This window comes from Oryctolagus cuniculus, chromosome 7 (genome assembly GCF_051225735.1).
Source record: "Oryctolagus cuniculus isolate XC-2025 breed Fujian yellow rabbit chromosome 7, ASM5122573v1, whole genome shotgun sequence".
Taxonomy (NCBI): domain Eukaryota; kingdom Metazoa; phylum Chordata; class Mammalia; order Lagomorpha; family Leporidae; genus Oryctolagus; species Oryctolagus cuniculus.
Genome location: NC_142873.1, coordinates 95,299,946 through 95,315,162, shown reverse-complemented (window position 1 = coordinate 95,315,162; position 15,217 = coordinate 95,299,946). Strand labels below are relative to the sequence as shown.

Sequence of the window (15,217 nt, the reverse complement as noted above, 5' to 3'; positions counted from 1 at the left end):
GAGATTCTCAATTATAGACATTTTGAAAGATCACACTTCTAAGGTTAAGAGGCTGGATTATATAAATAAAAGTTTGTACAGGCAGTCATAGCTAATAATTTCCTACAGCATACTATGGTTCCATAACAGACATGGTAAATAATTACCTGCACCTCAATGGGAGGTGGCACTGCCCTCCACAGGAAGCACGAGAGTTCGGAAGAGGTGAGGGCATTTTTTGGTATCACACTGACTGAGGAATGCTACTGGCAATCAGTGTTTTTAAAGATCAGAGATGCCAAACACCCTGCAATGCACACAGCGGGCCTACACAATAAAACTGCCCTAGCAAATGCCAATAATGTCCCCAAAGAAAGACAATGGGCACACCAGGATACTAAATGAACTGGTTATAGTAGAAAAAAAAATATTTAGGACTAAAAAGGTGTAACAACAGATGAAACCAGATTGTGCAAGATAATCTAGGTTTTAAGTGGGGGCCTACAAGTTCACTCCAGTCTTCTTTCCAAGAAACTAAATCTGTAATGGCTGTGCAGCTTGTCAAATATAAGACAACAGTAAGATTATACTATACCACTGCACACACATACGGTTTGCAGTGATGCATTAAAACAGAAATCTTGCAATCTACTAATGTCACCAAAAAAGGATATGTAAGAAGTCTGTTAATTCAAATAGAGAGATCTAGAAAAGGCCTGGAATATGGTTAAGAACATACAAAGAAAGACAATAGATAATATTCTTATTTCAAAGCAAAAATAGCCATTTGAATAAGTTTTTCTAAACATATAAAACATACATAAGTTTATGGTTTTGTTTACACAGAGCTTTTGTCTTACTGGAAGGGCTAAATTAATGATGAAGATAAAACTACTTCATGATGTTGAGTTCCAGAATTTAATCTCTCACACATTTTAATTTTTATTTTATTTTATTTTTATTTTATTTTTTTGACAGGCAGAGTAGACAGTGAGAGAGAGAGAGAGACAGAGAGAAAGGTCTTCCTTTGCCATTGGTTCACCCTCCAATGGCCGCTGCAGCCAGCGCGCTGCGGCCGGCACACCGTGCTGAACTGAAGGCAAGAGCCAGGTGCTTCTCCTGGTCTCCCATGGGGTGCAGGGTCAAGCACTTGGACCATCCTCCACTGCACTCCCTGGCCACAGCAGAGAGCTGGCCTGGAAGAGGGGCAACTGGGACAGAACCCAGCGCCCCGACCGGGACTAGAACCCGGTGTGCCGGCACCACTAGGCGGAGGATTAGCCTGTTGAGCCACAGCGACGGCAATCTCTCACACATTTTAAACCTCAAGTAAGGAATTACCAAAATATCTCTATTCAAGCTTTTTTAAATCTTGCCATATATGCTTGCTTAATATAGGAATGGGCTAAAAAGTAAAGATCAATTTAATTTCACAAAAGGATTAATAATTATGAGGACCAAGAACAGAGAGACTACTGGGAGGTTTAAACTCTGTATTTACTGAGCCACACCAAACCTCTGATACTTTCATAGAATACTGTAGTAAACTCATCCTTAGGTTGAAAATTTTTCAACAATTATCATTTCATTATTACAACTATGTAACTATTGTTTGAACTGACTCATAAAATATACTGATACTATTTTCCTGTACTATCCTATTACTCTAGTTAACAGTTTATTCTGTTGGTTTAATATTACTCCATGTAGTTACAACTAAATCTCTTTTTTTATTGTTTAGTGAGACATAGTACAACCATATTTTATTGTTATTCTTAAATCCTGTATAGATTGCTTTCAGGTATATGACATATACTAGAAAAATAGATGATAGATACATAATAGTGTACTTGGAAATATTTACAGATAACAATACAACAAATCAAAACTTATGGGATACAACAAAAACAGTGTTAAGAGGAAAGTTTACAGCAATAGCTGCCTACATCAAGAAACTGGAAAGGCACCAAACAAATGAGCTTTCAATGCCTCTCAAGGATCTAGAAAAACTGCAGCAAACCAGACCCAAAACTAGTAGGAGAAAAAAATAATTAAAATTAGAGAAGAAATCAACAGGATTGAATAAAAAAAATTACAAAAGATCAGCCAAACGAAGAGCTGGTTTTTTGAAAAAATAAACAAAATTGACACACCACTGGCCCAACTAACTAAAAAAAAGAAAAGACCCAAATCAATAAAATCAGAGCTGAAAAAGGAAACGTAATAACAGACACCACAAAAATAAAGAGAGTCATCAAAAATTACTATGAAGAGTTGTGGCCGGCACCGCGGCTCACTAGGCTAATCCTCCACCTTGCAGCGCCGGCACACCGGGTTCTAGTCCCGGTCGGGGCACCAGATTCTGTCCCGGTTGCCCCTCTTCCAGGCCAGCTCTCTGCTGTGGCCAGGGAGTGCAGTGGAGGATGGCCCAAGTCCTTGGGCCCTGCACCCCATGGGAGACCAGGAGAAGTACCTGGCTCCTGCCATCGGATCAGCGCGGTGCGCCGGCAGCAGCGCGCTGGCTGCGGCGGCCATTGGAGGGTGAAGCAACGGCAAGAGGTAGACCTTTCTCTCTGTCTCTCTCTCTCTCTCACTATCCACTCTGCCTGTCAAAAAAAAAAAAAAGAAAAAAAAAAAAGAAAAAGATAGAGTTGTATGCCAGCAAACAGGGAAATCTATCAGAAATGGATAGATTCCTGGACACATACAACCTACCTAAATTGAACCATGAAGACATAGAAATTCTAAACAGAACAATAACTGAGAAAGAAATTGAATCAGTAATAAGAACCCTCCCAACAAAGAAAAGCCCAGGACCGGATGGAGTCATTGCTGAATTCTAACAGACATTTAAAGAAGAACTAACTCCAACTCTTCTCAAACTATTCAGAACAATTGAAAAAGAAGGAATCCTCTCAAATTCTTTCTATGAAGCCAGCATCACCTTAATCCCTAAGCCAGAGAAAGATGCAGCATTGAAAGAGAATTACAGACCAATATCCCTGATGAACACAGACACAAAACTCCTCAATAAAATTCTGGCCAATAGAATGCAACAACACATCAGAAAGATCATACACCCAGACCAAGTGGGATTTATCCCTGGTATGCAGGGATGGTTCAATGTTCACAAAACAATCAATGTGATACACCACATTAACAAACTGCAGAAGAAAAACCATATGATTATCTCAATAGATGCCGAGAAAGCATTCAATAAAATACAACACCCTTTCATGATGAAAACTCTAAGCAGATTGGGTATAGAAGGAACATTCCTCAATACAATCAAGGCAATTTATGAAATACCCACGGCCAACATCCTATTGAATGGGGAAAAGTTGGAAGCATTTCCACTGAGATCTGGTACCAGACAGGGATGCCCACTCTCACCACTGCTATTCAATATAGAACTGGAAGTTTTAGCCAGAGCCTTTAGGCAAGAAAAAGAAATTAAAGGGATACAAATTGGGAAGGAAGAACTCAAACTATCCCTCTTTGCAGATGATAGGATTCTTTATTTAGGGGATCCAAAGAATTCTACTAAGAGACTATTGGAATTCATAGAAGAGTTTGGCAAAGTAGCAGGATATAAAATCAATGCACAAAAATCAACAGCCTTTCTATACACAGGCAATGCCATGGCTGAGAAAGAACTGCTAAGATCAATCCCATTCACAATAGCTACCAAAACAATCAAATACCTCATCTCTACGATGAGAATTACAAAATCTTAAAGAAAGAAATAGAAGAGGATACCAAAAAATGGAAAAATCTTCCATGCTCATGGATTGGAAGAATCAACATCATCAAAATGTCCATTCTCCCAAAAGCAATTTATAGATTCAATGCGATTCCAATCAAAATACCAAAGACATTCTTCTCAGATCTGGAAAAAATTATGGTGAAATTCATATGGAGGCACAGGAGGCCTCAAATAGCTAAAGCAATCTTGTACAACAAGTAAATCTCTTAAATCAAAAACTTGTCTTATTATGGTCGAACACATTGGACAAGTTAGCATCATACTACTGATCCCATGTGCCCATTTTCGAGTCCTCTATTGTCCTGCTCCAACTTAAACTCTTGACTCTTTAAACTTCTACACAGCTGTCACCCCAAGTTTTCTCCCCTTTACCATCAATCTGAGAATTTCACCAGCAATCTCACTTGTGTGAACAATTTCTTATGCCCTGGGTATCATTTCGGGTTTTTTGTTTTATTCTTTCCTTCAAAGAATCAAATATTCAGTGATTTCTTGAGTAGAGATAAACACAAAAGAAAAAAGTATTTATTGAGACTTGGAATATCGTGATACGTGAAAGATGATTTGGAAACACATAGGTTCTTAAGCAGTAAATTACTTTTTCACATATTTTGGAGATAGCTTCCCTGTTTCAAGTGCTCTATGGGAAACTCTGAGGATATTCTGACTCTTTTTGTTGTTATTGTACCCTTCTTTTCATTCTGGAATATTTATTTATTTTTTTACTGATGTAAAATTTCAAAGATTGATCCTTATTATGGGATACACTTGCTACTCATTGTGCTGAGCATTTAATGAACTATGGAATTCTGAAAAATATTTCTTCTAATCTTTGTTTAATATACTGTCCCCTCCATGTTTTCTCTCTGCTTTTTCTAGTAGGTTTATTATATTAGTTAGATGTTAGGTCGCATTAGTTATTGTCTAAAACTCTGAAGGGGCCGAAGTATGCCACATTTCCAAGTTACCAAACTAGCTAGTTGACTGGCATAAGACTCCTGTCAAAGACAAAGGACTTTATTGCATCAGCATGAGCTTCATGTGTGACCAGTTCACTTTATCCCCCAAGTCTCACAGAGGCAACTGCAGTGGGAGATCCAGGTAGATGCTATGCACAGGTGTTAGCTAACAGGCAAGGAATCCCAAGATTAGGAAATCTCAAATACTTTTTAGGAGGCTGCAACAAACCTGCGCAACCCTTGCTCTCAAGAGAGACTTATTATTATAATGGAAAGCCTCTGTTAACAAGATGTACAGAATGCAAAGAGACACAGACAGGGAATGTGGTATGGACTGAAGAGGTGCCCGTGACACTGGTAAGAAGTGCTCGATGGCCAGCGTCAAGGCTTACTAGGCTAATCCTCTGCCTGCGGCGCTGGCACTCCGGGTTCTAGTCCGGGTCAGGGCACCAGTTCTGTCCTGGTTGCTCCTCTTCCAGTCCATCTCTCTGCTGTGGCCCGGGAGGGCAGTGGAGAATGGCCCCAAGTGCTTGGGCCCTGCACCTGCATGGGAGACCAGGAGGAAGCACCTGGCTCCTGGCTTCAGATCAGTGCAGCGTACTGGCCATAGCAGCCATTTGGGGAGTGAACTAATAGAAGGAAGACCTTTCTCTCTCTCTCACTAACTCTGCCTGCCAAAAAAAAAAAAAAAAAGAAAGAAAGAAAAGAAATCTAAAACACTGCTGGGAATCTATAGGACTATAAAACGAACTAACATATCAGTTCTAGGAGTTCCTGAACGCGTGGAAAGAGAGAAAGAATTAAAAGGCCTTTTTAGTGAATAATAACAGAAAAACTCCCTAGGTAGGAGAAAGAAAGGAACATTTAAGTACAAGAAGCACATGGAACTCCTAATAGACATGACCAGAAAAGATCTATGCCATGACACATTGTAATCAAACTCACCATAGTAAAACATAAAAAGAAGATTCTAAAATGTTCACAAGAGAAATGCCAGATTACTTTCAGTGGATCCAATTAGACTCACGGAGGACTTCAAGTCAGAAACCCTACAACCTGGGAGAAAAAGGCAAGATATACTCCAAATCTTAAGAGAAAAAACTGTCACCACAGAATATTATACCCTGCAACACTCTCAATTATGAAGGAAGATAAAATAAAGACCTTCCAAAACAAACAAAATTTAAAGAATTTGTCACTACCCCTCCAGCCCTACAAAAGATGCTTAAGGTTGTGCAGCACACAAAAATATAGAAACATAGACATCACTACAAAAGAAGGTAAAGGAAGAAAATCTCTTAGTAAAAGTTCAAAGGAAATTGAAAGTAAAAAATAGGAACATTTTTGGAAAAATGGCAGGGCAAAGTCATTACCTCTCAACAGTCAATTGAATGTAAATGGTCTCAATTCTCCAGAGAAAAGACACAGAATGGCTGAATGGATTAAAAAACAAAAATCATCTATTTGCTGACTGCAAGAAATACATCTCACCAAGAAAGATGCACACAGACTAAAAGTGAAAAAATGGAAAAATATCTCATGCAAAGAGAAACCAAAAAAGGAGCTGGCACTGTGGCATAGCGGTTAATCCGACACCCACAGTGCCAGCATCCCATATGTGCGCCGGTTCAAGTCCTGGCTGCTCCTCTTCCTATCCAGCTCTCTGCTATGGCTTGGGAAAGCAAAGATGGACCAAGACCTTGGGCCCCTGCACCCACATGGGAGAACCGGAAGAAGCTCCTGGCACCTGGCTTTGGATCAGCACAGCTCCAGCCATTGCAGCCAACTGCGGAGTGAACCAGCAGATGGAAGACCTCTCTTTTTCTCTCTCTCTGACTTTCCGTCTCTCTGTGTGTAACTCTGACTTTCAAGTAAAGTCAATAAATCTTAAAAAAAAAAAAAAAAAAGGAACCAAAAAAGAACTGGTGTAGCCATCGTAATATTAAGACAAAATAGACATTAACATTAAAACTGTACTTGTATTGACTGTCGAGGAAGAGTTTCATTTTCTTTTTGTTAATCATTTTTTCTTCATACTATTTGTTGAACTCTTAACACACAGTTAATCATACATGTATAAAGTCTATTGAAAATAGATCCCAGCAAAAAAAAAAAGTAGGAATAAGATAGGGAGGAGGAAGTTTGTAACTGCAAAGCTGTATGGTTCTGCACACATTCCTATGGACTTAATTCTAAGGGTACAGTTTAAAACTAGTCATGGGACTCCAAATCCCAATAAAATTGGTGGTAAAAAGGCCTCTTAATTGTTAAAGTGACCATACTAAGTATTCAAGTGAACATATAGATAGGATTAGGTGTTAAAGAGATCATATAAATAGGATCAAGTACACAGCAATAATAATAGATAGAATTAAAAAGGAGAGAATTTCCAACATGGGAAGCAGGACACACAGCAGACTTATAGAATTACATTATACTTTAAGTAACACTCTGACCTCAGACTCAGCCCTTGAGAAATTCCTGGTCCGGTTGAAAGGCCCATGAGCATTTCAGGCATAGAAAGCCAAGACACTGTGGCAAAAAATGTTCTACATGAAGGATCTCTATGAGACCCCAATGGAAATAAATGGCCATAAAAGAAGGATGTACTTTTCTCTAAAGGGAGGACAGAACTTCTACTTTGCTTATCACCTTGTCCAAATACTGATAGAGTTTGTGGCCTACACAGCTCATTTCAATAGCCTTGGGTGGTCACTGATGTCATACATAAGAGTGTTAATTGTTAAATTAACAACAAGAGTCACTGTGCATTAACTCCCCATGCAGGAGCTCTGTCCTCAATGAGTTGTACTGAGAGTTAACTGTTCTCAAAACAGTTCTCAAACAGTTTTGAGTGTGTATGTGTGTGCAAATTGTTGTAATCTTTACTTAGTATAGATCTGGTCATCTGTATACTAAGTTAATTGAAAATAAAATTTAATGGAGAATGGGACTGGCAAGGGGAGAGGGAGGAGAAGGAGGGGTGGGAGTGTGGATGGGAGGGCTGATATGTTAACAAGAATAACTATATTCCTAAAGTTGTACTTAGGAAATCTGTATTCCTTAAAAAATAAAGGAAAATATATATCATGGGAAAAAAAGAATATTCACACACAGAGTTAGCCAATGATCAACACTAAGTCTAGAAGATATTCATCATTTCAAAAAAGGAAACTCTGTACCATTAGCAGTAAATCTACCCCTAGTCTGGACATTTCATATAAATATACCACACAATACATTTGTGTGATCAAGGTTTATCCATGTTCCAGCATGTAACTGTACCTCACTTCTTTTTATTGATGAATAATATTCCAATGTATGAATGTGCTATATTTTACTTACTTATTCATCAGTTCATGGACATTTGCATTGTTTCCACTTTGAGCCTAATAAGAATAATGCTGCAAGGACTATTCATTTACAAGTTTTTATGTGAAAGGCAAGTCCCCATTTGTCTCTGGTATACAATTAAGTTAGAATCATTAGGTCATATGGAAACTGTTTAAATTTTTTAAGAACTGCCAAACTGTTTTCAAAAGCATCATTTTGGAAAAAAAAATCACTGTCAGTCTGATGAATATTAAATAATTTCATTGAATTTGCAATATACATTCCCTTACTCATTTGAGGATCTTTCATTTCATTCACTGGCCATTTTTATTTTTTCCTAAATTGCTTTGCATCTCTTTTGTCTTTTTTTTCCCCAGAGTTGTTTTGTTTGCATTTAACTTCCAGTTTTTTGCATATTATAGATAGAGAGTAGCCAATTTACTATTGTATTCTTTGTAAATGTATTTGCCTTGATTCTAGTATTTTCCTCTTAACTTTATGGTACCTTGTATCATGTAAAATATTGTTTTCACATAACGGAATATATCTTCCGGTTTTTCTATTCATTAAGAATTTCTTCCTCATTTGCAGACACCTAAATGTTACTCTGAGATTTTTTAGTCTTTCTTTATTTTGCATGCATAAATTTATTATGTATACAACATGAAATAAAAGTTTAATTGTTTTATACTAAATACCTACTACATTATTAAATTACCAAATACAATACATATTGATTCCCAATCCAAGTGTTTTTTAAGCCACAGCTCAGGTATTAGTTCCTTATAAAAATTTAAAAAATTAGTGTGTCATATGCAATAAGAGTAAAATCATGAACTTTTTGTAGATATATATTTTATCTATTTATTTGAAAAGCAGAGTAACAGAGAGAGGAGAGATGAAATGAATGAAAGATCTCAGTGAACAAGACCCCAGCAGAAAGAACAGTCCATCAAAGAAGGAGGCACCTTTCTCTGAAGGGAGGAAGGAACCTCCACTGTGATATGGCCTTGACTAAGTAAGTTCAGAGTTGGTGAACTCAAAAGGCTTCCATTGCCTTGACAGCTCATGGCAAGAGCCTCCGGTGATTACTGACATCATAAATAAGAGTGTCAATTGTTAAATCAACAACGGGAGCCACTGGGCACATGCTCCCCACATAGGATCTCTGTCCTTAATGTGTTTTACTATGAGAATTAACGGTAAAACTACTAGTCGAACAGTACTCTATATCTTGTGAGGTTCTGTGGGTGCAGTCTGTTGAAATCTTTGCTTAGTATATACTAAGTTGATCTTCTATATATAAAGATAATTGAAAATGAATCTTGATGAAGAGAGGGATGGGAGAGGGAGTGAGAGATGGGATGGCTGCGGGTGGGAGGGAGGTTATGGAGGAAAAAGCCACAACAATGCAAAAGTTGCACTTTGTAAATTTACATATATTAAATAAAAAAAGACTGGCAAAAAATAAATAAATAAAAATAAATAAGTAAATAAATTGTATTTTGCTAGGATAACTGAAAAAAAAAATGGTAAATAATTTGGCAGTACAAAATGGCAACAATGAGAATCCTAACTAGCTTTTGACTATAAAAAGCAACTTAAATTTCATACACAAGAAATGAATTACTCAGATGACTGAGACTCATTCCTGTTTCACAATATGCTCATCTGTCCCTGCTCCTGCTCCAAAAGTCTCCATCTCACCTGCAGCTTTTAAATTGTGCTACCACTGAGAGTCTCTAGCATCCGATGCTGAAAGAGGTGGTGGTTCTGACTTTTAAGGTATTGTTATATATTCATCCATTCAGACATGGCACAAGGTAAGATGCTGAAAAAAACACCAAAAAATCAAGACTGTCTAGATGGATTATCGAGTAAGAAATATAAGATATGTAAATAACTTTATGTCATAGAGCAGAGACACATTCTAAAAAATATGACACAGGTAACGTATGATGTAAGATTATTTCTCATAAAAAGAGGTGGGGGGCAGGCATGTGGCCTGGCATTTAGGACACCTGTATCTCATATCAGAGTGCTGGGTCTGAGTCTTGCCTTTGCTCCTGACTCGCGCTTCCAGCTAATGTGCCCCTTTGGAGTGAGTGATGACTCAAGTGGTTTGGTCCCTGCCACACATACAGGAGGCATGTATTAGGTTTCTGGCTCTTGGCTTTCAGCTGGCCCAGCACCAATCATTGTAAGCATTTGGTAAATGATCCAACAAAGAGAGCCTTCTGTGGTTGTCTGTTAGTCTGTCTGTCTCTCTCTAACTCTCAAACAAATACAATTTTTTTAAAAACAGAGTTACAGGTAGAGGTTGGATATGTTATGCAAAATGCTATGATTCTATATATTATAAGTGTAAAAATATTTGTGGAATTGGCTGCACATAATTATCATGAGTATTATTTTTTTTAACTTTTATTTAATGAATATAAATTTCCAAAGTACAGCTTATGGACTACAATGGCTTCCCCCCCATAACGTCCTGCCCACCTGCAACCCTCCCCTTTCCCACTCCCTCTCCCCTTCCATTCACATCTAGATTCATTTTCGATTCTCTTTATATACAGAAGATCAGTTTAGCATACATTAAGTAAAGATTTCAACAGTTTGCTCCCACACAGAAACATAAAGTGAAAAATACTGTTTGAGTACTAGTTATAGCATTAAATCTCAATGTACAGCACACTAAGGACAAAGATCCTACATGAGGAGTAAGTGCACAGTGACTCCTGTTGTTGACTTAACAAATTGACAGTCCTGAAGGACAATGTCACTTTCAAATAATTCACTTATAAGTGAACTTCTGGCAACATTACTCATGTTTCTTAAAAACCACTTGGACAGGCCAATGTAATAGTCTCCAAGCTGTAGCACTATCAAAAAAGGGCAATAACAAAAAGTACTAACAATGACCTTTTCAACTTGTTTTGAGAACAATTAATTTTATTCAATAAATTAAATTCTTATATCATAGAAAACTTCTTAAATATCAAATTTTATAAAATAAGTACTGCAGAATTGTAATTATGTTTAAACTTAAATATTAAAATTAATACAGTATCCTATACTTGCAAAAAATACAATCTAAAATTTTCAGCAGAGTCAAAAATTTTCATCTTTAAATTCACACAAGGGATAATAGCAAAATGCAGCTGTTACACAAACCAGGTAGTTATTGGTTCATTCACACTATAAAAATACTACTGACATTTCATCTGATCAACCATCTTAAAGGTTAATTCTTGGTTACTCTTTCAGATTTTATTCTAGGAGAACTGTTCTGGGAGGATTCTATTTACCTATTCTGAACAAACCACAAACTGTTTCATTGCTCACTCTTACTGTTAAGAACATATTGACTTGCTGCCTGCTCTGCTATTTAATTCATTTATGCCAAGAGTCAGCCATGAAGACAGAATTTTAAATGTGACATTTGCAGACTCTTAGGTCATTTAAGCTCTGACAACACTAGGGAATTCCTGACATACAAACTGGACCTGATTACCAAGCACAGATGAGCTTCCCAGAGGAGCAAATTCCTGATCGGCTTTTGGTAATTTCTTGCAGAATTTTAAAACTAAATTTTAATGTCGATGAAAAGATCTACATAGCCAACATTTTAAAGTAAAAGCTTCTATTTCTTCGCCTACCAGGCCTTTCAGTCAAAGAACTGTTTTTATGAGGCACAGAGAGAGGAGCCGTGAACTCTACTCCTGTAGGAACTCAGATGTCAAAATGGTCGTGCCAAGGGGAAATTTCACGGATAGCCTTTGCAGAGGATGCAATGTCCACTTTGTGAACCACTGGACAGGAGCCTGGCTAGGGATGAGGACTGAACAGGTTGTTTTCATTAGGAGCACGGGCAGATGTAGAGAAGTAGTCGGAAAAGCAGGAGTCCCCCAAAAGTGACCAGCACCTCTCTGGTTCATAAGGTGAGCTCTGTGGTGGGGAGACAGGAGGGGGACTATTCATTGCAAACTATATTCTACCTCGGGGTTTATGGCACATCCATAAGCTTTTTGGGTATGGTTTTAAAATACAGACTTTGAAGGTTTTTTTAAAGAAAGACTGGGGTACAGGGGTAGCGTAGCTATCTGAACTTACTGTTACCAATTGTCTACAGCTCATTCCTTTGAGCACAATGTGACAGCTGCTTCCATGCTCTTAAAAAGGAAGGACGCTATGGGCACCAGTTCAAGTCTGGGCTGCTCCACTTACAATCCAGCTCCCTGAAAAAGTAGCGGAAGGCGGCCCAACTGCTTGGGCCCTGGCTCAAGGCTCCTGGCTTCAGCTTGGCTCTGCCTTTGTGGCCACTTGGGGAGTGAACCAATGGAAGATCCCTCTCTATAACAGACTTTCAAATAAATAATTTTTTTTAAAAAAAAGCTTCTATTTCTTTTAATAAGCTCAAACTAGGACTTCTTCCTCTAATCGACCCATATCAGTTAAATACATTCTTTTGATTGAAAATGACATATGGAAAGACTGACAATAAAAATTAACATTCATAACAATTCTGAGAGATTCTGACATGGAAAGACTTTTAATATTTCCAATCATCTGAAAGGCTCTGAAAAATCTTCTAGGTCTAAAGGCTGTAACTCTAGTCAACAGACCATTTAAAACTGTTAGATTCTGGCCCAGCAGGGCAGAGGTTATATGTTGTCAAAATTACAGTACAAAGTCTAAGCTTAAATACTTACAACACTGCCTTCTCTAAGATTATAGTTATACAGAAGGAATGACAGAGTCATTATAATTGGAAATGAACAAATTGCCCATATGACATTTAGAATTACACTTTACAAGGGTTGATAATGGGGTGAGGTGGAGAAAGTAGGGTAAGACTGTTTTTTCTTTTTAGCTACTCCAAAAAATTATACTAAGTGATACTTTTTCAGTTCTTTTTCCTTGTCACTAACAAGTACTATATACAATGGTTCAAAATGAAAGTTTTCTGAAATTAAGTTTTGTTGTTAAGTAATACACAAAAGATAATTCTGATTTTACCCTGTATTTTATATAAGTAAGAATTTTATTATTACACAGCAAGTAGCCTTTTACCATTGTGCTTTGAAAGAGACTTTCAACAGTAATAGGTGCAGTCTAAATAGGGACAGACAGCCTGGAATGCCTTTCAGCCACAGCACATTGATTCCGAAAAACCTAACAAAAGCAATTACTTTTCAGAGATTAAAACTCCTGTTTTTTTCAAAAGAATAAAATGGAAAGCAAACCTGGTGTATTATCTGAGCTACAGGAAGTTGTTCAGCATATTTAAGAGGTTCCATTAGCTCTTCATCCATTCGGTCTTCCTTAAAGCTGTAAAAAAAATAAAAAACAGAAGGCTAAGAAAATACCATTTTTAAATATGGCAAATATTTAAATATGACAAATGTGAAATATTTTTAAATATATACATTTAATGTAAGTTTTGGAAATAATCAATATTTACCAATAACTTCTAAAAGATCACCTAATACAACTTTTAATGACAAAAATGATATTTTTAATGATAAAAAAATTTTTAATGATAAAAGATATATCCAGATTGTATTTAATTACAGTGTAATAAGATAAGCTAACATTATTTAATGGTCTCAGATCCTGTCTTTCACTCTGAGACTTAAAGGTAAGTAAGAGCTCTCTGTTCCTCAAGGATGCTTTCTTCTTTTTTTATATTTTATTTAAGTTATACAAGTTTCATATATACAGATTATATATATACAGATTAAAGAATATAGTGACACTCCCTCCACCTCACACCCACACTCCAACCCTTCCTCCCTCCCCCACATTCTCACCCTTAATTTTTACAAAGATCTATTTTTAGAATACTTCAGTATACTTATGATCATATAGTTAACCCTACTCTAAGTAAAAGAGTTCAACAAATAGTATGAAGAGAAAAAAAAATCACTGTTCCTCAATGGAAGAGACAAGGGCTATAAACAATCATTGAACCTCAAAATGTCTATTTCACTCCAATACATTACATTTACATTACATTTCAGGTACTCTGTTACCTCAGCTCGGGGAAAACATATCTGTCTTTGGGGGACTGGCTTATTTCACAAAGTATAATGGTTTCCAGTTACATCCATCTTGTTGCACAAGGCAGGATTTCACTTTTTTTTTTTTTTTTACAGCTGAGTAGTACTCCATAGTGTATATATACACCATAATTTCTTTATACAGTTTACAGTTGATGGATATCTGAGTTGATTCCATATCTTAACTACTGTGAATTGTGCTGCAGTGAACATGGGAGTACAGATAACTCTTTCATGTGCTGATTTATTTTGGTTTGGGTAAATTCCCAGGAGTGGGATGGCTGGGTCACATGATAGGTCTATATTCAGATTTCTCATGTATCTCCATACTGTCTTCCACAGAGTATGCACCAATTCACATTCCTACCAACAGTCGATCAGGGTACATTTTCCCTACATCCTCTCCAACTTGTATCATTTGTTGATTTCTGTATTAGAGCCATTCTAGCTGGAGTAAGGTCAAGGGTGCTTTTTATCACATCATTTAAAGGTTTTCACATCTGGCTCCAAACACTTTCAAACTTTCCCCCTAGCGACATCTCTGTGCTCTGGCCTACCATTGGCCATATTCAGCTACTGGCCTGCACCTCCCCCATCATGCTGTTACATTTCTTACTTTCCCATGCTGTTACATTTATTTGGACCAAACACCAATTCTCTTGCTTATTTAAGAAACAAACCAAAAAAACTTATTTATTTATTTACTCAAAAAGGAGAGAGAAAGAGAAAGAAAGAGACAGAGATTTCCCATCCACTGGTTCATTCCCAAAATGCCTGCAACAACTAGGGCTGGGCCAAACTGAAGCTGAGGCTGGGAGGCAGAATCTTAATCTAGGTCTCTCATACGGATGGCAGGGACCCAGCTACTTAAATCATCACCTGCTCTTTCCTGAGTGTGCGTTAGCAGGAAGCTGGGATCAGGAGTAAAGGCAGAACTCAAACCCAGGATCTCTGACATACTTTACAAGCATGAAATGAAGTTTCTTAACCAGTGTGGAAAACATCTTCCCCTTATTCTTTTTAAAAATTTATTCCCAACCAGGCACTTTCTTTTTACATTCCTGAACATAAAAATCATGTTTTATTCTTCTTTGTATATATGATGTTTATCATATAAT

At 37.2% G+C, this 15,217-nt stretch overlaps 1 protein-coding gene across 3 annotated transcripts in view; it reads right to left on the bottom strand.

Moving 5' to 3' along the window:
- The window catches only part of PIGK (phosphatidylinositol glycan anchor biosynthesis class K), a 172,580-nt gene that overhangs the window by 63,491 nt on the left and 93,872 nt on the right, over positions 1 to 15,217 (bottom strand). For all 3 annotated transcript variants that reach the window (XM_051856345.3, XM_089300478.1, XM_051856342.3), the window contains exon 10: positions 13,284 to 13,368. In XM_051856345.3, the coding sequence (XP_051712305.1) occupies positions 13,284 to 13,368 (85 nt within the window). The remainder of the gene's footprint in view (positions 1 to 13,283; positions 13,369 to 15,217) is intronic.